The following is a 25,212-nucleotide window of genomic DNA, read 5'->3' as shown; positions in this document are numbered from 1 at the left end:
GAATAAATACTGGATTCGATCGATCCAAGGACCAGTCTCAGGTAGCACCTGAAGAAGACAGCGAGGCACGCTGTTGAAATATCGTGCGAGAACGACGCGAACATCTGGCTGGATTCCCAAATATCAAAAGATGTCACAAAGACATTGTCTTCTAATTTACGAGAAAGTGAGATGACCAATGAAGCGCTGTCAGCGTCAAAGCTAGCTGCCTCAGAAAGGATGGTTTCCTCCTTCCCTCCGTTAACTGTCCCAATTCCATCTGCGCCTGAGCTACTTCATCTCTCAACTGCTGAATCGCACTCTGAGCTGAACCGTCTTGAGCTATATTGAATGTTTAATAATAAATACTAGTATACCATCCTCATCCTCAGCATTGCTTCTGACACCAGTCGTTACGGTCCGAAGGGTGGCTGGCTTATGCACCATCGGTTACAATTTTATTTCGAAGATGGCTGGTTGTGGACAGGGACTCTCCGCTGTAGAATGATGCGATGTACAGCAGAAGAAGGTCCAGCTGCGGTTACAACTTTTTTATTGCTGTTCGTTTACAATCAAGGGTCTAGGAAACTGCGAGCGACAATGGCAGGCGACGTGATTACCACATCACAGTGTCTCCGGTGCGTCATCCTCTGGCTGCTGAACATGCACCCTGCTGCCACTGGCGCTGTGTTGACAGGAGGTTCTTACTCCATGACTGAAGTATGGACAGCCCAGCGGTGGTAGCTGTGTGAAACATCTGACTGCAATGTGTTGCCGTGACCCGAACTGAAGAGGTCCTCCATTGACACCTCAGGGGGATGGGAGGGAGATGGGTGGCTGGTCCATCGTGTTGTGCTCCGAAGATGGTGGCAAAGTGTGGAGTTGTCCAAGCTTCCGGGAGCCCTGGTGTGGGCAGGGATTCGTGAGCCTACAGCGGTAAATATAGCTGCGTCACAGATGGGCCCAGATGTTTGATAATGACGATCTGATTCCGTCTGGTTTAAATGCTGCTACTGCTAATTGCTGACTTTGGTGTAGAAGCTGAGTTTGTGTCTATTCTAAGGTGCGTCCTTTCTGAGAGGATACAGAAGCGTCCCATATGTTGTCAGGTCCCTGTGCTGGATGACGATGTTAGCGCTGGTGCTGAGCGTGGGCATCATCAGCGTGAACCCGCTGGTGGCGGTGTCTGCTCAGGCCGTGGCGCAGGTGGCGTCTGTGTTGCTGCAGCACTACTGTGGGACCCACTTCGGGCGCCGGTGGTCCAGCGTCGCGTGCCTGGCGCTGGTCAGCCTCCTGGGTGCACTCTGTGTCGTACTGCTCACAGGTAAACAACACAGCCCGTGAAAGCACTCACACACCTCTCACACTTGCTTGCTGGCGCCCTCCTCCACCTGCTGTGGATTGGAGATTTCAAACATCTGCATTGCGACTAAAATTACTGTCAATCGAGTCAGACCATTTGGCAACAGTCGATCTCCATTGCCCGACAAACAAAGTGAAGCACTCAGAAGTGGAGGAGGAAACACAATGAAAATTCATGGGTTGAGAGGGTATGTGATGTTGTTTCAGCAATTACAGAACCCAGTCAAATTTACAAAGAAGTTGGCCATATGAACCCACTTATCGGTATGATGTTGTACCTCTACTCTTAAGGGTGCATGCAGTGATTTTTTTGGGAAGGGTTTTATAAATCCGTTGAATCTTCTCCTGTGGCTAGCTGGCCCACCAGTGTTGTTACCATGTCCTTGATATCCCGGGTATTGCCACCGGAATCGAATTTATGATCGAGCTGCTGCCACTCGTGTTACATCTGGGACAGATCTGACGATCTAGCTGGTCACAGGAGCACCTCAGCATCATTCGGAGAGTTCATATAGACGTGTGCCACATCTGTAAGAGCATTGTCCTGTTTAAAAAAAACATCATTATACTGTCAGATGAGAGGTGACATTTGGGTTTACAGGGCATATGCCAGTGCTCCCTCAATCTCTGCCAGTCGTGACCTCATGTTATACCGAAAGGTTCCCCAGACTATGACGCCAGGAGCAACACCGTTGTGCCTTTCCGAAACATGGAAAGAATGGAACCTCCTCCGAAGTCGCTTCAAACCCATCGTCGACGGTTATTGAAGGCCGCGCAGTACCACGATTCACTACTGTAAAAAATGCGAGAATATTCGTCAGCAATACATGTTTCCCAATCATGACGCTACTACTAATGCAGCTGGGTGTGTTGTGATGGGATCATAATTCGCTAGACCACCTACTGCTATGCTCTGACGAATGGTGTAGAATGACACAGAATCTTGCATGAAGTCTATCACTTGTTGGATGGCAATCGCAGATGCGAAGGGGTTATGATGTACTTGGTGCGGAATATGATCGCCCTCCTTTTCACAGGGCAGATTCGGTCGGTCGGCCTGAACTTGAAAGGCGGATGTCCCACAAATCTTGATACTTCACAATTCGACGAGCTGCTCAAATGGAGACCCACAGTGAGGTCTCTCATATGATAACGAAGTCTCATACAAATATGCAGCGTCTCGATGTTTTTTACAGTGGTCACTCAACATCTGACGTACTTGAGTCCCCTCATATAGCACAGCACACCTGATAACAACACTAAACGTAAACAATACTAATGCAGAACAATGGCCATTCTACCAGTCACAGAAAATTGCAACACTAACCATTTGCATACAGACCAATGGTGAGCATGTGTACAAAGTTGTATTCACATCTAAACACGTCCCCTTGTTGCTTCATTTTTTGTCAGGCAGTGTATGCTGAGAGGTACTAATTGTCATAAAAAATCCTGATCCCGGATAAAATCGTTTGTTTCGACTATAACCATGTCGTTTCGGCCACTTCTGAACTATTTTTGTATTGGCTGTTTCTTGCGGTACTTGTGATACATAAAACAGTAACTGTCGATGACATCCCCTAGTGTCATCTCACAAAGACTTGTTTAGCCATTGTTACACTGTTGGTTTGCACGTTTTTCAGGCCACCTGCCATCTCTTGTGAATGATGAGTGCTACAGTGATTTACAACCAACTGAAGCAAAAAACGCTATAGTTTTGTTTCAATGGAAGAGGTAACACAATTGTTTAAATCGTAAAGCTTGGGCAAGAATCCTACATCCTGCGAAGAGGTAGCTTACATTAGCATTAGCATTGCCCTACTGGCCAAAGTGGAATCACAGGAAGATCTCCGGATCTAGTTCGTTATGCCAGCTAGTCATAGACTGAGTTCCTCTTAGTCATGCATAAATCTGTTTGCATGCACTTACAGGTAAACGGCATAATGTGACATGCAGAGAGTAACGAAGTGGCGTCAACAAAATTCTTCCGCCGTCTACCGGATACCCTGATAAGGAATTCTAATTTTCTAGTAGACGCAATGTGAGACGCTTCAACAGCACGTTGGAGACGAAAGCGAAAAGGAAGATTGAGAAATGAGAGGAGAAAAAAAGGGACAGATGCTCTTGGCAGACTGCCAGGGAGTGGCACGCAGAAATCATGAACTGAGCCAATCGTGACGATATTAACAGAAGGACTGGTCCTGCAAGAAGAGTGGAAGGGGACCTGAAATTTTTATACGGGCACAGAAAATGAATTTCGAGATCCAGAATGAGATTTTCTCTCTGTAGCGGAGTATGCGCTGATATGAAACTTCCTGGCAGTTTAAACTGTTTGCCGGACCGAGAGTTGAACTGGGGAGCTTTGCCTAGGTGACGAGATACTTGCGGATGAATTTCGGAATGTTCCATGATAAATCGAGGACTGGAGGAGACTTTCATTTGAGGCCACGGGAGACGCCTCGGAACCGTCTTCATAGCATAATTGGCAGACTCTAGACGCTGCATTGAAGGCAGCCACGTCAATCATTCAACTACGTAGCATGGACTGTGCGGCTGGTCCCGGCGGCGGTTTGAGTCCTTCCTCGGGCGTGGGTGGGCGTGTTTGTCCTTAGGATAATTTAGCTTAAGTAGTGTATAAGCTTAGGGACTGATGACCTTAGCAGTTACGTCCCATAAGATTTCACACACATTCAACTACGTAGGTGGGCTTCAGAATATGCAGAAAACGTAATTCTGTAACTTTCACCGATTACGACGCTTTCACCATTCAACAGGCTTATTCACATCGGCAACAGGGCAGATGGTACAGCACCACCCTAATGATTGTGGTAATGCTTAGTTCCTGAGAACGTGAAATCCAAAAGACTTTTATCATTTGTACATTAACAGGACAGTTCATTAGAAGGCACTGGAAAAATCATTTCGATTTCCTTTACTCTTGTGTGGTTCAAATTTGTTTCTAACAAGTCTGTTTCAGCCATACAGCCCATGTGTTTTGACTTTGCAGTTGGTGTTCCGAGTGTCGCCATGGCAGTGGTAGTGATGGCCATGCAGTTCTGGGTGTCGGCTGGTGGAAGTGTCATCAACCTTCAGAGCATCGAGGTGCACCCCACGTGTCTGCGACAGATCACCGCCAGCGTAGAGTGCACGGTTGCTAGTGTTTGCGCGTCTCTTGTCCCGTACATCGTCTTTCAGGTACTCCGTAACAATGTGCTCAGCTTCTACTGAGAGTTATATTGAACCCGTGAAAGCAACTGTGGCCTGTAACTAAATACTAGTTGAAGCGCCAAAAATCTGGTTTAGAGATAATTAGCAAAATGTTTATAGCAGCAATTTAATCTTGCAGCTCTTCCATCGGTCCGTCTTTCCATACAAAAACAACAATATGGGAAATTTGGCTCTGCCTTCATGCAAAAAACTTTTATTATTTATTTATTTATTCCTAAACTGGTTTTGACAACAAATATCGCCATCTATAGTGGCATCCTTTATTCTGAAATATGCAGCAATAGCATAGGTACAAAACGTTGTAAAAGATTACTACATGTTCACTGTTTGTTTTCTAAGTATACTTTTGTATATGCTATCTCCGCACGTTTTAGAATTAAAGATGGAAATACTTGTGGCTGAAATTAGTTTTGGAAGGCGGTCCGACAATTAGCATATTGTTGTGGTTATGTATAGCAGTTGTACAAAAGCAATATAAAAGTTGGAGATCACGGTACAACATAAAAACAGTACAGGTTTCTTTTCATATACATGTTGTTATTCTACGGTAAGAACAAAATGATATAAAATTTGAAGATAATAAAATATTCTGTATGCAACGTCTTTAACTTAAATAAGGATACAAGTGCCCTCATAGCAATTAGCACTCAGTTCAGAATGTTCTCGTGAAACCACTTATTCTCCTCTTTAGCAAATGCAATCATTTTAGCTAAATCCCTTCTCTTTCCTTTAGGAAACCTAGGTTCACAGGGTAGTGTTTCCAGCTGCACCTTCTGATGATCGGAAGGCTTCACATTCCTTCAGTTGCATTGAGAGTTGATGAATACAGAGTCCTTAGGCGTTCAGTAGCCAGTCTGATCCACTGTGCTATTGAAATATGCACACTGGTGAACTTTTATATTTTTCGGCAGCTGACTTAAAGTCGTAAACGTAGGTTTGTTGTGTCGTGCGCGTAGGTTCAGTGAGAGGGGAACTAAATCTTTCGTAGCTTCACGCACCGTTAGCCTCTTTCATCTCTCAAAATCACGATCGCAGAACATAAAAGTGTAGTATTTCCGTAAGCTAACCCTTTGCTGTTAGGTAAAGCCACAGAAACATCGTCCCATTTTTGTTCTCCCCACTGCAGCAGTCAGTTCATGTTATTAGTTTCTTTTTAGAAGTAAATTTCGATGTAAAAGTTTGGTGCACACAGGAAGCAGTTGCATTCCCATCCCTGCCACGTACGGCCACATGCCAGAGAAACATGTTACCGGTTTGATTATCACCAACACGAATGCAAAAGTTGTAATTTGAGAGCTCCAGTAAGTAGTACATTTAACAGTGCCTGAATGAAGGAAGAGTACATTCGTTGCCTTCGCTGCGTAGTTTCTTTCTTTCACTTTGAGTTCTACCTTCATCTCTCTTCCTCCATTTTGGTGGAATTTTCCTTTACTTTTTGTAATATTCTGTGCTGTTTCTGTAATAATTACTTCAGCGTTGCCCTATTGTTGCAACGCTCAGAAATTCGCAATAATGTACGCTAAGGCATTGCCAGAGGCTTGGCACAAGACTCATTATTTGTACGTCGACAGTGTCAGACACGAATGTCGTTTTGTGGCAGCTGTAAGCATTGTTTCCCGCTGTTCTCGTGCTCGTGTCAGAATGTGTGTCATTGGCCTTGGCGATCACAGCGGAATTTCACCTACAACTCAAATTTTCATTTTTTGGCGCTTCACCCGTTATTTACGTACATGCCCCAATTTCGAGTACGTGCTGAACCATCCAGTCACTGATGGTGATATTTTGAGTGTTTGCTTCATTGCAGTGAGTCTCATGATTTTAAAACAATTCTGATCATGTGTTTATCACCTCCTAATTCTGCTTGTTTCAACTTCAGCACAACTTGATCTTCAGTGACTCAAACGACTCTTTTTATACTTGATGCCGTTTTATCAAAGTAAACAGAGATTAAACAACTGTGTGCTCTGCAGTAACTCGTTGCAGTGTCTCACTGGCCCGATGACAAATGTGCTTTATTCATAATCTGACTCTCTCTCTCTCTCTCTCTCTCTCTCACACACACACACACACACACAAAATACTGCGATAAATTCTCTTTACGTTATTGAACTGCTAAATATCTGCACTGATAGATAACTTTACTATCAGAGCACTCTCTCAGTTCTTTACGTACTGACGCATCTAGCATTTGTACTCAAACACTCACACAGTCATACTACACTGAGGCGCACAAATAACTGCGTAGTGAAGTACAATAGTACTAACTTCTTGAGTAAATGTTGGAGTTAGTATTGAATACTGGACAATGCCTGTTTAAAATCAAGTAAAACTATGAATTCTCTAACGTGACGTTACAAGAGCTCCATCTGTAATGACCCTGCTAGAACTTTACAAAACATCTTGAGGGTAAATAATTGTAATCGCACTAAAACTGTATGGAAAATAACTACAAGAAAAGCCACTATTGCCGTGTACACAATTACAAATGTGCTGAGCACTGACAGCGTGAACATATTCCTATAGTTTTTTTAATAATTTTTGATTGTTCAGTACTCTTCTAATACGTTGTAAATCATAAACTGCACTCAAATACTAAATGGTGCATATTATTACGTTCTCGTACACACGCCATGCTGTAGATGTTTTCAGCGTGGAGTCAAAAATGTGATTCGACGCTTTTTCTACCAGAGATAGTCGTAAATGCTGACAGTGGATGATGATTGCTGTGATTTTCGACTGTCAAGGTGTCGCTAGACTGGGCTGCTGACAATACGGCGCCAGTACTCGATTCAGCCCTTTTGAATTACGTAAAATATATTTTTCTGTATCCTACTGCTCTAAAACTCGATTTGATTACATGAAATGCCACAAACACTTTATAGAAAATTGCAGCTGCGATTTAAATGTGATCTATGAGTAAAACAAACATCGTATATGTGTAAGAGAAGTGAGAGCTCGCAGAGAAAGATTTAAGTGTTCATTTTTCCTGCATGCTGTTCGAGAGTGGAACGGTAAACAACTAGCTTGAAGGTGATTCGATAAATCCTCTCTCACGCATTGAATTGTGAATTGCTGAGTATTCATGTAGATGTAGATCTAGATGTAGAGAAGAACGCGCTGGCATAACAGATTTATATGATCGAGCAATGTGTGCTTTATATTTAAACTTTCACTCAAATGTGCTACGTTTCTACGCTACAAAGTTAAACAGATAAAAATTGTTTGTTAATAAAGTAAGTCCGTATAATATTTGCTGATTCAGATAAATACATCACATGTATATAACAATTTTATCTCACTGAAGCATGAAAGTCCACTTAACTTACTCCAACGACAATCCAGTGTGCCTATCTTCTGCTAGACAGATTCAAGTCGAAGGCCAGTTTCTAACTAGGTTCTACGAAACCACGTCACATCTGCTTTCCACCATTACGCGACTGTTGATACCTGTTGATTCTCCTCTTTTTCTTTAAATCTTGCTCAGAAAATTACTTTCGCTTCTTCTGCCGTAAATATAACAACATCCTCTCTTCTTGAGCCGTATGTACTGCTTGCGGATATTTTGTATACTTGATGTTCAACATAGATTTTGACACTACATTTCTTCAAGACGGAATAGCTACCAAAACTCTTCGTTGCCTCTGATGATCCTCTAAAACTGTAACAATGTAACTTCTTCACATGATTGTATCTCTCTTTCTTTCAGCTCGCCGGCCGGAGTGGCCGTGCGGTTCTAGGCGCTCCAGTCTGGAACCGCACGACCGCTACGGTCCCAGGTTCGAATCCTGCCTCGGGCATAGATGTGTGTGATGTCCTTAGGTTAGTTACGTTTAAGAAGTTCTAAGTTTCAGGGGACTGATGACCTCAGCAGTTAAGTTCCATAGTGCTCAGAGCCATTTGAACCATTTGCTTTCAGCTCAACGCATCGGATTCCGGGACTTGACTCATAAAGCTTCTTCTTCCCACAATGTATATAACGATCCTCCCTTAACGTATTTCCGCGACGTAGACCATAGCTTCACTTTCAGGTTTCTTCGTTTCAATTACACAGGTACACAGTTGTTTCCTAGTGGGCGTAATACTTAGTTTACAGTAACCACAAAATTTACGTTGAGTTTATGTAAAGGTGCTACACCAAAGCACATGCTTACAGATACGATTATATATTTAAATGTAAGTTACTTTTACGTTTACGATTAGTCTAAGAAAAATCAGTAAAAATATATATTAAATCAAAATTACAACCATGATCAATAAATGTGGCGAAGAATGTTAGTAGAATCACTGTATGTTAATTCCAGCGTAGAAAATCTCCGGTACCCTTTCCCAGAATAATTCTTTGTAATGGCCTTTGCTTATCCTGCAGATCATGCAAAAACTATTTTTACCTGGGCTGATGAAGAGAGGAGATAATGTCACCTTGGCGAACCTTCGGGACTAGTTCAGTGACCATTGATGTCATCCCCTGTCAAAAGACTGTCGTCCAAGTTTCAAGTGTCGCTGTTTAGTGTAGTTTACTATGAAGAGAATGTGTAGGCTGCGCCATTTGTACTGATGAACTAAATGAGAGCAAGCGCAGCGTGAATACCAGAGCCGGCACATGGTGTAATCCTGTCTAATGGCACCTCTCAGACTGCCGAGCTTAATTTTATCTGAAATACTGTTCAAAAAATGCTTCAAATGGCTCTGAGCACTATGGGTCTCAACTGCCGTAGTCATCAGTCCCCTAGAACTTAGAAGTACTTAAACCTAACTAACCTAAGGACATCACACGTACCCATGCCCGAGGTAGGATTCGAACCTGCGACCGTAGCAGCAGCGCGGCTCCGGACTGGAGCGCCTAGAACCGCAAGGTCACCGTGGGCGGCTGAAATACTGTCACCTGCCATATGGCGTAGGGCGTACAAGGATTGTGTCTTAAATTCGTAGCATTACAGCTTAATAACAGATTTAACTGGGAGGAGCATACCACAGAATTGCTGAAGCGCCTAAACAAATATCTATGTGCCGTGTGAATTTTGTGAGACACAGGTGATGTAAAAATTAAAAAAAAAAAAAAACGCTAGCGTACTATGCTTACTTTCATTCCATAATGTCATACGGAAATATTTTCTGGCGTAACTCATGAAGCCAAGGTAAAGATATCCGAGCCCAAAAACGTGGAATATGAATTATTTGTGGTGTGAACTCAAGAATGTGCTGCAGAGGGCTATTTAAGGCTTCCCAATATATTTATTCCTTAACGAAATTCGTCATTAAAATATATCTTTTTTTCCCAAATCAGCAGCTCTGTTCATGGAATCAACACTAGAAATAAGAATAACTTTCACAATGATTTAATGTCACCTACTTGGTTCAGAAAGGTGTCCACCATTCCGCAGTATACATTTTCAATAACATGCCAGCAACCATAAATCTCTAATAACGAAGTTCATTTTGAGAAGAGTCTAAAGGATTTAATGGTAGCGAACTCCTTCGTATCCATTGATGAATTTCTTAGCAGAACCCATTGAGCATGTATGTTATTAATATTATCACACAATGTGAATATTGCTTACAATCTGACATCGGCCCCAATTTTGGGGTGTGATGCAATCATTGTAAACAAGTGCTGTACATTTTTTTTTATTTGATGATAAGTGGCTACCAATTCTCAAGAATTATCATATGCACCTAAGAGTGTTGAACATTTTAAATGAAAATAGGCTTAAGATTTGTTTTCTAACCGACTCCACATCAAGAACGGAATTTCATTTCGAATATGTGGAAGCTACATTACCATTTCTGGGCGTATTTTGTAAATATTTACTGTGTATGCTTGCTTTCTGAGATGGTCGACGTCCTTGAGGATGTCCTCACTATGCCGCGCGGGGTAGCCGCGTGGTCTTTGGCGCCTTGTCACGGTTCGTGCTGCTCCCCCCGTCGGAGGTTCGAGTCCTCCCTCTGGCATGGGTGTGTGTGTTGTCTATAGCGTAAGGTAGTTTAAGTTAGATTAAGCAGTGTATAGCCTTAGGGACCGACGACCTCAGCAGTTTGGTCCCATATGACCTTACCACAAATTTCCAGATTTCTCCTCACCATGGGCCAATTCGAACGAAAAGTACATCCAATCTAATCTAATCTGATCTAATCTAATCGATCTGCGCATGCAGTCTCAAAACGTGGTTGGCACAGACTGTGACGCACACACCTCATATGCTCCAAAGCTAGAAGTGGCGTGGCTTCACCAAGGGTGCCGCCACTCGCCGAATGACAACTTGCCTGGTGACGTCACCACCGTTGTGACGGCTCCCTATCTATTGCGGCTGCAGAGACCACCCAGTGACTCGACGCTGGCGTGACGTGAGCTTACCTCCTGTAGGTGTGAGGTGGTCTGCTCTCCACCTGCAGAGGGCTCTCACCTTTGGCAGCGGAACCTGTCCAATTCCAGCCAGGGAAGCCGCCGGATATGTTATTTTACCTGCCTGGCAGAGGAGGGGACGATTTGTTGTCTCACCGATGCTGCTGGGATCGATTGTGGACAGTCTTTTGCTTCTTCAGCACTATCATTCTTTTTACAAAAAAATCGATACAGGTTACTAAGAACATATATAAGAACATTATAACACCCAGCCATTTCTCCTAGTAAACATGAAAAGAAGTCAGAAAACTAGCTTTAATAACAGAAATTCAAAATGTAGACAGGATTGCATAGACTCATCCCCTCTGGGACCAAAATATAGTAATTGACAAACAGTTATAAAGCTTTAAATGCATGATGTTCATTTTTAAAATGATTTTAAGAAAAAATTGTGATGATTATGACACTGAGGTACTCTTGGCACTATTGACAAGAAGGTATATTACTCATCACAATAATAAGTCCTATCTATAAGTAACTGGGATGAGGTGTGAGGTGAAGCAGAAGGGACTAGTTCCTGCTGCTACCATTTCCTTCAAACTACATAACTACTCCAAGTATATTTTCTTCAAACTACATCACTATAGCAGATATGTGCGTCCCCCTTCTCACTACTGTCAGCATTCGCACAGTCCACAGATCTACAGGAAAACTACTGTGCCAGGACAACTTGCAGCTGGTTAGTCTATCTCAGGCTACTTTATCACAAACACCGGTTGTTGTGGACAATCTGATATATTCAGATTTCCCCTTCCCAGTTACTATTGCTGTTTCGTAGGGACTAGTGACTGTCCACACTTCTTCAATACATTTTTTCAATCTTCATTGGCCAAAGAGCAAGAATCCCACTTTTCGTCACAGAAAACCTAAATCTGGAGAAACACCTATAAAGTAAACAGTAACATATGGGCACAGCACAACCATACAAGTACATGGCAAAACTCTCATATACATATTATTTAATCCACTTTTAACAGTTGTCCCTGCCTCCTCTCCATATCTGCTTAATTTCACAGATGACACTGAATACCTCACACGAGGGCCGTAGTCGATCTGTATCATGAACTTTTTCATTTACTGCGTCTCTCATCAGTACGAGTGTCATTCTCATGTAGACACCATTTTTACGAAAATTCTTTCTCACAGTGAGAATTGTCATCATTATTTACATTACACTGCTCAATAATATATCTCGGTTGTCATCCTGGATTGAGGGTTCCATGCCAGAAAAGCGTAAAAAATAACAGTACACTATTAATCTGCAGCAACAACAAAATGTTATTTTGACATTTCACTATGTACAAATTAGTTGCGCTATAATCCTTCTTTCAGGTGGCGTTTCCCTCAGTGTGTGCATAGTGTAAAGGTAATGATGCTTTCATCAGTGGGTGACACATAAAACTTCTGTACAGTCGCACTTCCTACATTAACATGAGCAAGGCACTTCCTTTCAGCCAACATTCTTCTCATTACAGCCACACATTTCTATAAGTTGACATATAATATTCCTCATTTACTCTGATTCATTGATGTCAAGACCTTGAGTGACTAAGAAATCTGAGATGTTCTGAAAGACACAATGCTACATAAAAAGGCGTTCATATCATCTAGCAGACTTCCGAAACACAATACTAAACGTTGACTATACTTGTCTTTGTAACAGATTACTTCCAGATTTTACTCTATAATACGAGGGCTCTTCGGAAAGTAAGGAACGATAGGTCGCGAAATGGAAACCACAGTGAAAATCAAAATTGTTTTATTTGAAACAGTTAGCTACAACTTCCAGCTACTTATCTCCATAGTCGCCGATCCGTCTTAGACGTTAGTCGTAGCGTTGTACCAAATTTCCAATACCCTCGTCATAGAAGGCAGCCGCCTATGCTTTCTGCCAATTCTCTGCTCTGGCCTACAGTTCGTTGTATGTGCCAAAATGTTGTCTTCGTAGCCAGTGGTTCATGTGAGCAGGGATGAAATTCAGAGGGAGTCAATTACAGGCTGTATTGTGGGTAATCAAACATTTCCAATTGAAAATGATGCGGGAGCACCTTCATTCCCCCTGCAGAAAGCGGCTGAGAATTGTCTTGAAGAAGAAAACGCACGACAGTTTGGTAATGTTGGCTGCATAGCTTCAGGCAAAATTTCTCACCAGGTCCTCAAACTTGATGGGAAACACTATTGTTCTAGGTATCTTTATGTGCTCCCTGTGTGCTCAGAACTAAAAATAACGACGTAACGCGTTCGACCGACGTAATAGAGACACTGCCCAATACACCTTTGCAAAACTTCATTGGATTTTCACTGTGGTTTCCATTTCGCGACCGATCGTTCCTTACTTTCGTAATAACCATTGTATTTTAAAATTGTGACAACCAGTCTCACTTACAGTTTAACCGGGAAATAGTTAGACAATGATGACACACATACAGGTATAATGCCAGCGACAACCTGATAGGGTATTCTCTTGACATAAGGATAGTTAAGCACACAAGCAAACACACACATTTATGATGAAGAAACTTTATATCCTATGACCAACTTCCGTAATTCCATAGAAACTTTTACATTTGACACATGGTGCACTTCCTTGGAATGTTTGAATTGTAGAGTTTCTAGCTCCACAGCAGTCTGATGCACTATCCTGCATACAGATTCTGAAAAACTTCTGCTGTGGACTTAAGCCCAGAGACTAGTTTGATGAGGCTACCATGCTTCACTATCCTGTGCAAGCCTTTTCATCTCCGAATAGCTACTTCAACCTACATCTTTCTGAATCTGCTTAGTGTATTCATCTCTTGGTCTCACTCTACGATTTTTATGCTCCACGCTTCTCTCCAGTTCTAAATTGGTGATCCCTTGATGCCTCAGAACGTGTCCTGTCAGCCGATCCCTTCTTCTAGTTAAGCTGTGCCACAAATTTCTCTTACCCCCAATTCTATTCAGTACCTCCTCATTAGTTACGTGATCTACCCATCTAATCTTCAGCATTCTTCTGCAGCACTGCATTTCGAGAGCTTCTATTCTCTTCTTGTCTACACTGTTTATCGTCCATGTTTCAATTCCATACATCGCTGCACTCCACACAAATACTTTCAGAAAAGACTTCCTGACACTTAAATCTATACTTGATGTTAAAAAATTTCTCTTATTCAGAAACGCTTTCATTGCCACAGACATTCTACATTTTATATCCTCTCTGCTTCGACCATCATAAGATATTTTGCTCCCCAGATACAAAAACTCATTACTTTAAGTGTCTCTTTAATAATCTAATTCCCTCAGCAATCTCGGATTTAATTCAACTACGTTTCATTATCTTCGTTTTGCTTTTGTTGATGCTCATCTTATACCCTCCTTTCAAGGCACTGTCCACTCCGTTCAGCTGCTCTTCCAAGTCCTTCGCTTACTGTGAAAGAATTACAATGTAGTCAGCAAACCTCAAAGTTTTCATTTCTTCCCCATGGATTTTAATTCCTACTCCAAATTTTTCTTTTATTTCGTTTCTAATTGCTCAATATGCAGACTGAATGACATCAGGTATAAGCTACAACCCTGTCTCACTTCCTTCTCAATCACTTCTTCCCGTTCATCCCCCTCAACTGCTCTCTGGTTTCTACACTAATTGTAAATAGCCTTTCGCTCCCTGTGTTTTACCCCGTCACCTTCAGAATTTGAAAGAGAATATTCCATTCAACATTGTCAAATGCTTTTTCTAAGCCTAAAAATGTCAGAAACATAGGTTTGCCTTTCCTTTATCTTATACGTCGTAGGGTCAGCATTGCCTCGTGTGTTTCAATATTTCTGCGGAATCCAAACTGATCTTCCACGAGGTCGGCTTCTACCAGTTTTTCCATTCGTTTGTAAATAATTCGTGTTAGTATATTGCAACCAACACTTTTAAAGTGATAGTTCGGCAATTTTCACACCTGTCGACTCCTGCTTTCTTTTGGTTTCGAATTATTATCTTTTTCTTGAAATCTGAGGATATTTCGCTATCTCATACATCCTGCTCACTATATGGAATAGTCTTGTCATGGCTGGTTCTCCCAAGGCTATCTGTAGCTCTAATGGAATGTTGTCTATTCCAGGGTCATTGTTTCGACTTAGGTCTTTTAGAGCTCTGTCAAATTCTTCTCGCAGTATCATATCTCCCGATTCATCTTCATCTACGTCCTGTTCCATTTCCATAATTTGCCCTCAAGTACATCTGCCTTGTATAGACCCTCTATATACTCCTTCCACCTTTCTGCTTTCCCTTCTTTGCTTAGGACTGGTTTTCCATCTGAGCTCTTCATATTCACACATGCGGTTATCTTTTCTCCAAAGGTCTCTTTAATTATCCTGTAGGCAGTATCTATCTTACCGCCTATGATATATGCCTCTAAATCCTTACATCTGTCCTCTACCCATCCATGCTTAGTCATATTGCACTTCCTGTCGGTCCCATTTTTGAAACGTTTTTTTTTTCCTCCTTCATCACTTAAATTCATTATCTCTTCTATTACCCAAGAATTTCTATTAGACCTCGTATTTTTACCTACTTGATTCTCTGCTACCTTCACTACTTCATCTCTCAAAGCTACCCATTGTTCTTCTACTGCATTTCTTTCTTCCGTTCTTGTCAATTGTTTCCTAATGGTCTCTCTGACACTCTCTACAACTTCTCGTTCTTTCAGTTTATCCAGGTCCCATCTCCTTAAATTCCCACCTTTTTGCAGTTTGAAACTTCCTGACAGATCAAAACTGTGTGCCGGACCGAGACTCGATCACGGGACCTTTGCCTTTCGCGGGGAAGTGCTCCACCATCTGAGCTACCCAAGCACGACTCACACCCTCTCCTCACAGCTTTACTTCTGCCATTACCTTCTTCAGTTTTAATCTACAGTTCATAACCAATAAATTGTGGTGAGAGTCCACATCCGCCCCTGGACATGTCTTAGAATTTAAAACATGATTCCTAAACCTCTGTCTTACTGGTATATAATCTATCTGAAACTTTCCAGTGTCTCCATTCCTCTTCCACGTATACAACTTTCCTTCCCGGAAAACTTACGAGATACAAATTTCTGTGTCTATGACAGTCAGTGTATTGTGAATAAAACCTTTTGTCTGACTCTTAGATCCTCTTTCGGATCCGAACCCTTATCTAGTCATGTTCCCTTTTCTGACTCTTTGAGAACAGTTTCAGTAGCAAGCTGAACAACGACCTTTCGCCTTCTCCCTTCGCCAGGTAGAAAGCTGACCAATTCCCAACTTCTGTTGGGATATGACTTATTTTTCAAAAGTAATAGGGGAGCTAATTCTACGGATCTGCGATGTAGCTCATTTATGATATTTTAGAAGTCTTTAAGTAGACATCCGAGGTCTATGATGCTACGAACGATAAACCTGCCATAACTTACCTAATTCCTTAATTAATTCATGATCTTACTGAAGGGTTACAAGCAAGGTGGTGACTTGAGATGTAACCGGCTTGATTCTCCTCCATGCGAGTGCCACTTGCCAATATCTGGAACAAAATTGCCGACTACTGTCTTAGATAACTTTTCTACTCATCCTATATCAAGCAGGAAGTGAGTGTGAAAGGTGTTTACTACCTTGTGTGTGGTTGCACTCCACAATGGGAGTGGGTGTATCAAATTCCACTGTCAATTCAGTGGCTATGGAAACATATTGGAAACCTCTTTTAATTCATTGGAGTGGCTCTTACAGATCCAAGGTGGTGAACTGACTAATTCGTATAGAAAATATGGGACACAAAAACAGCTAAATTACTATTAGTGGACAGTTTTTCCTTTTCGCGTATCTTGCTAGTTGCCAAGACTTTCTTTATATGCCTCTTCATGCCACTAAAATACAATGATTCCCTAATTCCATAATTTGCATTACTATGATGCATGTACGAATTGAGTTTGTCTATGAATTCCCCTGGAACGCAGAGAACCCAGTGTGTGTCACAAAGCCCCTTTCTATTGAACAGCGCATTATTTTTGACGAAATAAAACCGGCATATCACGATTTCCCTATTCTCTCCTCTTTGTCTTCATAGTTTTAAAAACTGTGTTCTTATCTTATTCTTCGTCTAGGATCACAAGTGGTGCCACGTATTTTTCCAAACGGACTTGTTATAGGTATATGAAACTGAAGTTATTTCTGCCCTGATCTCAGGCAGGCGAACAATCATATGGCACGCGCGACTAACAATCATACGGCACTGCAGAGAGACATTTTGAACACCCCGTACAATTCCTAAGTCGCTGGTCTTGAAGTGCCTAATGTTGATGCTGCTGTAGAAGTGGGCCGCGGCTTGTCAGCGTGGCGCTTATGTTCTCTTCGTATAGAGGCCGCTGCTGTCGCGTTGTCGTCTTGGAGAGGAGACGGTCAGTGTGCAGTTGGCTGACGTCTTCTTCACAGCCCTCTCTGCTCTCTCGTTTACGACTGGCGTGCCAGCGCTTGCCTTCACAGATTAAGAGAAGTATTACTGTTAGAGGCTGTGTACCTATCATGAGGCAGCGTAACACGTGGATTGCAAATTACCTAGGTTATATCCATCCTGTATATGTGAATAAAGGTACTTAGACGCTTCAGGCCAACTTTACAGATGTGATTCTTGAGTTTCTCCCGGCGTATTTGATAATCAAAATATCCACAGTGTCCAACGGGCACAATATTTCATACATGTCGCCATCACCAGGTGAACTGACGGACTTAGCTCCTGTGAACGTGCCGGCACGGAGATCCGTACACTATGGCTGCTCAGTTGGACACTGTAGACCGGCAGTACACCCGTGGATATTTTGATTATCAAATACGCCGGGAGAAACTCAAGAATCACATCATACACCTTTACGGGGAGGAGATGTACCGCAGCATGAAGAAATTTGAAAAGTTGCGCTACCGTAGATGTCGTTTGCTAAGTACTCTTGCCTTTCTAAAGAGATGTCGTTCTGAGAATGTTGTTCCAAATTTTGCTAAGGTTATGCATCACATCGATTCTGGAGCAGCTAAGAGAATCAAGAAGCGAGCCAGCCTCGCATTGGTACGTGAAAGAGTGCAATTCACCCGCCGGAGCCTTGAGTTTATCTCACAGGAATTACTCAAACTACATTTGCAACTGGCTAGTAAGTTCACTTCTTGTTCCTGGGATTGGATTGATGGTGTCACCTGGGTTGCAGCTGATTCCGCCCATAAGAAGGCAACGGGACGTCAAACAGCTAAGTTCTCACGTCTGCTTGACAAACCATCTCTGCAGGTTCCGGGCAAGACTGTCATCAATTTGAGTGGCATGGTGTTAAGTGATGATGCGGTCTCGGTTTTGCAGAAAGGTCTCAACTTCGCTCCCACCCCCAAGTTCACTCCGGTCGCAGAAATTGTTAGTGCTGTTGAACAGGTTGAAGCTCGACTTCCGCCTGAATCAGCTGAGGAAATACGTCGTGAAACTTGTCGTGCGTTGACGAAATCCAAGCCGATGAAGTCAAATATCACTAGTAAAGAGAGGGCGCCCATTCGTGATCTGAGGGAGCGCTCTGAAATTGTTGTCTTTCCGGCTGACAAAGGCAATGCTACAGCTGTTGTCTCCCATAAGGACTACACTGATAAGATGCACAGCCTGCTAAATGACGATTCCTACCGGAAGATCAGCGTTGACCCTACAAAGAAGGTGGACAACAAGACAAGGTCGCTTCTCAAGGACTCAGATTTACCAGAGGGTGACGCTAAGAAATTGTTACCCCAAGGTCCGGTACCGCCTAGACTATATGGACTCCCGAAGGTTCACAAAGAGAGGGTACCATTACGCCCCCATGTCAGCAACATCAGGGGCACCTACATATTTGTTGGCCAAATACCTGACCGGAATATTAAGTCCTTATGTGGGTAAATGCCCTCATCACATCCGTAATTCCGTGGATTTTGTTAAACGCCTTGATAGCTTCACGTTGGGTGAGTCAGATATCATGGTGAGTTTTGACGTCGTTTCCTTGTGCACGAGGGTACCCCTGCGAGAGTCACTAGAATTGATTAGTCAGAAGTTTGACGAGAAGACCACTGAACTTTTTAGGCATATCTTGACTTCCACGTATCTTCTTTTTAATGGAGAATACTACGAACAAACGGAGGGAGTCGCCATGGGTAGCCCACTCTCACCGGTGGTAGCGAATTTGTACATGGAGAACTTCGAGGAGGAAGCCCTGTCGTCATCCGAATGGAAACCTACTTGCTTTTTCCGTTACGTGGACGACACGTTCGTCATCTGGCCACATGGTATGGATAAACTTCTCGACTTTCTTACACATCTAAACTCCATACACCCCGACATCATTTTCACTATGGAGACTGAAACGGAGGGTAAACTACCTTTCCTTGACGTCTTGGTCAAGAGAAGGCCTGACGGCACCCTAGGCCATGGGGTCTATTGGAAGACAACACACACTGATCTCTATTTGGACGCAGACAGCTGCCACCACCCTTCACAGAGGAATGGGGTGCTTAAAACTGTAGTACATAGGATGCGCACTATGTCTGACGCAGAGGGTCTACCCCAGGAATTGGAACATCTGAGAACTGTATTTCGAAAAAATTGGTACTCAGAGTGGCAGATTCAACGTGCTCTCCGCCCACCCACTACAGCACAACCTGTGGAGATGGATGAAATCACGAGGGAGGAGGTAGGCACTGCGTTTATCCCATATACAGGCGCACTCTCGGGGAAAATCTCCCGCATTTTGAAGAAACACCAGGTCGGAACTGTGTTTTGTCCTCCGAATAAAACTCGTGCACTGGTGGGGAGCGCCAAAGATGACCTCGATTTGAGGAAGGCCGGCGTGTACCAGATTCCGTGTCAATGTGGCAAGTCGTATATTGGTCAGACGATGCGTACCGTCGAGGATCGATGCCGTGAACACCAGAGGCACACTCGACTGATGTATCCGAGCAAGTCGGCGGTCGCTGAACATTGTTTGTCGGAAAATCACGCTATGGAGTATGAAAGCACGAGGATTCTGGTACAGACGTCGAGATACTGGGACAGCGTTGTTAGAGAGGCCATCGAAATTCGCACCAATGACGATCTCATACACCGTGACTGCGGCTATAATCTTAGCAAGGCTTGGGAACCAGCGATTGGGTTAATCAAGAGTAAATCGAGCTAATGTATAGTTGTGACGACCACGGCGGACAGAGCCATCACACCGACGTCATCTCAGACGCCGTCGCAATCTGTTCCACCGCGCGACCGTGGCGCGGAGCGCGGACGGCGGAGTGAGCGCGCCGCAGGCGGAGGGTATTTACATCGGCCGCCACCGCGACCGAATCCAGTTCCCCATGAGCAGCCATAGTGTACGGACCTCCGTGCCGGCACGTTCACAGGAGCTCAGTCCGTCAGTTCACCTGATGATGGCGACATGTATGATCGCCGAAATATTGTGCCCGTTGGACACTGTAGACCGGTAGTACACCCGTGGATATTTTGATTAAATTTACAGATATTTTCAAAACTACTAGAAACTTGTAATCGCTCACAGCCCCCAGAACATAATGAACTGAAACAAGATATAGCGTTTTGAGTGTGGTGGCATGCCAGCCTGTCGCCAACCCACCACCAGATGTTTCTTGTTCATTCTGTAGAATGTGCTGGACAGGGTTGCCGTCGAACACCTCCTGTTCGAGGCTAGCTCATCACAGCACAGGCAATAAACTATCTTGTGTTACATTGTTGACAGATAATTCCATGGACATCTCTATGGCAGGGCACTCCCACCATCCTAAAATACGACCTAATTATGCCCCTGCTGTCCGTAGTATCCGCTAAGTTAAGCAGGCGTGATCAAGTTGTGCAATCAATGACAGCCCATAAAATAACACCTGTCACAACACTGGTGAAATCTAGTACTGTTCATTTTCGTTGGAGCCTTAACACATGGATGTGTCCATCAAGCTATTCACATAACTGGGAATCGTCTGATAGAACGGCATTAAACCGCTTCTGCATCCAATGTCATCGCTGAGTGCATTACTGCTGGCATGTCTCTGCTGATGCTTGAAGGGAAGCTGCTACGATGGTCGCAGTGCTGAGAATGTATGGCGCTTCAGATGTCATTGCACTGTCCGTGTGGATACCCGTCTAGTTCCAAACAAGCCTACTTCCTGACTTTGTGGCTGTATTATGCTGCACCTCTGAGTGGACAATACTTCTGTCCTCTCAGGCCCTAGTCGCGTGGGGCTATTGAGATCGTGCACAGCGTTGTGCGTGATCCTGCTGAACACATAAATGCGAAATTCGCGTGACAATTGTAAGACCCCGACCAATGCGAGCAGAAACATTGTTGTTCCGCTGCTGTCACACTTAGGCAGGTGCAGATGGACAACCTCTTTACACGAACACATAAAACGATCTTCTCAGTAAACAACAAACATTCACATGCTGTGTCTTAGTAAGGAATCTGTTGGGTAATCTTTCATTATATACAGAATATAGACAGCTCTATACCTATACACTATTTTCCACTTATATGCTCGTCATTTGCATATCCAAGAAAGTACGAGGGTAATCCCAAAAGTAAGGTCTCCTATTTTTTTATAAGTACAGAACTCTGTTTGTATGGCAGTTGGTCACACTGTTATCAAGAGTGCTTCACTCGCTCTGTGTGTAAACATGCGCACTCCGCGCTGAGGCGCTCAGTTTTGGCTTGGCAGCCGTTGAGAATGGAGCTCCCGTTGGATGTTACCACCAAGTGCGAATTGCGCGCAGTCATTCGGTTTTTGAACACAAAGGGCATTGCGCCGATTGAACTCCATCGCCAATTGACGGAAGTGTATGGTGAGTCGTGCATGGATGTTAAAAATGTTCGTAAGTGGTGTAGAGAGTTTGCAGCTGGTCGGACCGAAATTCACGACGAACAAAGGAGCGGGAAACCATCAATGTCTGAGGAGACAGTGTTGAAGATTGAGCAAAGCATGCGTGAAGATCGGTGGATCATCCTTGATCTGCACGTTGGTTCCTGAGGTTTCCCGAAGCTCCGCTCACAGATTTTTAACGGAAACATTGAGCTACCGGAAGGTGTGCGCAAGATGGGTGCCACGCATGCTGACTGAGGACCACATGCGCAACGAGTTTATGCTTCCCGCGCGTTTCTTCACCGCCTTACAGCCGGACAACTTTCTGGACTCAATTGTCACGGGTGACGATACTTGAGTGGTGAAGAGGCCAAAGAAGAGGTTCATAACTTCCTGAACAGCATAGCGGCGAGCTGGTATGACATGGGCATACGAAAACTGCCACAGCGTCTACAAAAATGCATCGACAGAAATGGTGATTATGTCGAAAAATAGCTAAATGTTCAAGCTGTAAACTGACGTAAGCCATTGTAGAAATAAACAGGTCCTCCAAGGTGTTGCAGTTTTACTGGCTAGCAGTATATTTTAGAGTGCTCCTTTAAGAAACTTAACGAAAAAGAATTTTTCTGTTTAAAGCTTTCTAATACCTCTCTTTGCTTTTCAGTGACTAAACAGAGCACTTGGACTGCATTTCTGATGTAATCATTTCCCAGGTTGAATATCATCATACAGCACAGCACTTGTAGAAGTTTTTTCCCTTCATACAAAAAAACTAATTTCCAATTTTACTGCTATCAGTGGGAAGAGAATGCAGCTACCTTCCTCGATCAGGTGGTACACTTATCTAAGAGAAAGGAATCATCAATGTTACCAGTTTTTTGAACCGTTTTTCACTGGAACTTGTCTCTCTCAATCAATGAAATATCGTATGCTGTCTGGTCTCAATCACGAAAATAATATGTCTGTCTACTGTTTCCTTTCTTTTTTTGTATGTTAAGCTTACACGTGCACACAAGCTTTCATAGTTTAGAACTGATGTATGTGACGGAAATGCAGCTAATGATACTTCCTCAGGATTGAAATTCCGTACTGTAACAAGCTGGTTTGTTATGTGGAGTTTGCAGAGAAATTTGGTGGTGCTAGTCTACTGTGAAACTGGAATCATTAGTGTTTCTCACACTTGTCACTTTCTACCACCATTACCTTTTTTCAATTACCGTACGTGAACATTGATATTCAGCCGGATATCAGTTTTATGAAACTAGCTCGAACTACGTAGAAATAGCCAGTAAGAAGACTTTAATCAATAACTTACGTGTATCAGGATAGAAACTTCCTGGCAGATTAAAAGTTTGTGCCATGTTGGGACTCCAGTCTGGGACCTCTGTGTTTTGCAAGCAAGTGCTCTACCAACTCAGCTACCAGAATACGACTCACGGTCCGTATTCTCAGGTTTGCTTCCGCCAGTACCTCGTCTCGGGTGGCTCGCTTGCTAAACGCCAGATTCGAGTCTCGGTCAGGCACACAGTTCTAGCCTCCCATAAAGTTGTGTAAGAGCTCCCATTTCACTGCAGGGTGAAAATTTCTTTCTGGATGTGTCAGTATCGTTGACAGATACATGGTACGGTGAAGTGGTTTAAAAATGCCAGGTGTGAATAGCAACCCAAACGATAATTTTTGTCCTAACACATCACGTGTCGTATAATCTCATTTTCATCTCCAAATGTTGTTCCTCGTTATTTATTTTTGTACTTTCCATGCTCCACCGTCCTATGTCTCATGTCGTGTACCATCTGTTACAGGGAGGCTCGGTGGACCGTAGGCTGCCGTTCGCCATCTTGTCAGCGATGCACCTGCTGGTAGCGCTGTCGGTGTCGTTCCTGCCGGAAACTGCGCTGCAGAGGCTGCCGGAATCTCTGCAGGACGCCGCCGAGTTTGGCAGAGGGCGCCCCTACTGGAGCTGGAGACTCACAGCCCCGCCGTCATACGTTCAGGGACAATAGGCGCCCTCGGCGACGGTCCAGTCTCCCTTTTCGTCTCACATACTTCAAACTGAAGAACAATTTGTCTATTGGAGTATTGGAGTAGGGAAAACCGTTTTCAACCTAGTAGTTTACATATGTTAAATTATCACACGAAGTATGCTCTTGGGTCACCGTAACCCTCAATGATTTGCAGGCGAAATGCTTGAAAATATAATATTTTGTAATGAAATTGTGCGCTAAGGTACTAAACTCACTTCATTTCACCTCTCTCATGTTCTTTTTCAATCAGTATTATTACAAAGAAATCCAAAATTCGAGACTAAGTAAAAAAAAAAAAAGTCGTGGAAGCTTATTAGCGAAGAAATCTGAAAGTGATCCGGATCTAAAGACTTTATTGGCATTCTTCATTTGCGTGGCCATAGTGTCCGTAGTTCATTTATAATTCATGAGGGTATTTTAGATCCGTCGTTGCAACTACAAAACTGCGTGATTTTTTTACCAGACGCGTTTCGCTTTATTGAGGTAAAGCATCATCAGTGGTCTGTAATTAAGTTTATTTACATTTTGATTTGCTTTTTGGATCGAAAAACACTTCGTTAAGAGTAGGTTGGTTTGTACTTACGGCAATTTTTCGGCTGCTTTCGCGCTTACATCGGGAAATGCCGTCTGCTAGCATATCGTTGTTGTTCAGTGTTACACACATAATTTTCTACTTTTTAGATGTTCTGCAGCACTGTGCATCTCTCACAACACGCATTTATGCACACCACTGTATTGTGTTTGCTTTCGTACTTCAAGTATGAGTTGGTGTTTGCTGTGTTGCCAACAAACCTTTCCACTACTTTGTCTTTGACGTACAAATATTCTTTTTTAAATTAGATTATTGTATGTGTGTAATTCTATTTAAGTATGTGTCTCTGTATTTATATACTGTGTAAGAGTAGAGAAGGAATAGGCCTGTCGCCGCTCATTGGACGTCAAGTTTCGGTAGTGGCACGCAAATTCCAGCCTTTTTTTAAAATTAATATAATATCACTACAACAATACATGTACAGAAAAATGTGATTTTGAATAGCTGGTCTATACTTCACATAGTCGAAATCTTTTAAGAACAGAAATAAATACATATGACATGTGTGACTAGTAATTTACAGAAATCTTTCAGTCTCAACTATAAAAAAAAAAAAAAAAAATTGTGTGTGTTGTGAAATGTAAATAAGTGCATCAGGTAAAAAAACTAATAGAAAATGGAAATCACTAATGAGGAAAGATACTTCTAGCGAAAGTATTCATTCTAAGTAAAGCGTCCTCTGATGTCCGTACAATAACGCAACTGATAATGTGTTGGCTAAATGTTCGCTGTACTGCGGTGAACGGTGTAGTCGTTGATGACATTACCACGGGTAGGCCACGTACTGCACGGCG

General features: G+C 43.0%; 1 protein-coding gene across 1 annotated transcript in view; it reads left to right on the top strand.

The window, feature by feature from the left end:
- Positions 1-23,805, top strand: part of LOC124605940 (solute carrier family 22 member 7-like) — a 132,651-nt gene extending 108,846 nt beyond the window's left edge. The window contains exons 8-10 of the mRNA XM_047137899.1: positions 1,089-1,303; positions 4,349-4,536; positions 23,605-23,805. Coding sequence (XP_046993855.1) covers positions 1,089-1,303; positions 4,349-4,536; positions 23,605-23,805 — 604 coding nt within the window. The remainder of the gene's footprint in view (positions 1-1,088; positions 1,304-4,348; positions 4,537-23,604) is intronic.
- Positions 23,806-25,212: the final 1,407 nt, after the last annotated feature.

Source organism: Schistocerca americana, chromosome 3 (genome assembly GCF_021461395.2).
Source record: "Schistocerca americana isolate TAMUIC-IGC-003095 chromosome 3, iqSchAmer2.1, whole genome shotgun sequence".
In the NCBI taxonomy this organism is placed as follows: Eukaryota; Metazoa; Arthropoda; class Insecta; order Orthoptera; family Acrididae; genus Schistocerca; species Schistocerca americana.
The sequence above is the reverse complement of the archived record's forward strand: the minus strand, read 5'-3'. Positions and strand labels throughout refer to the sequence as shown.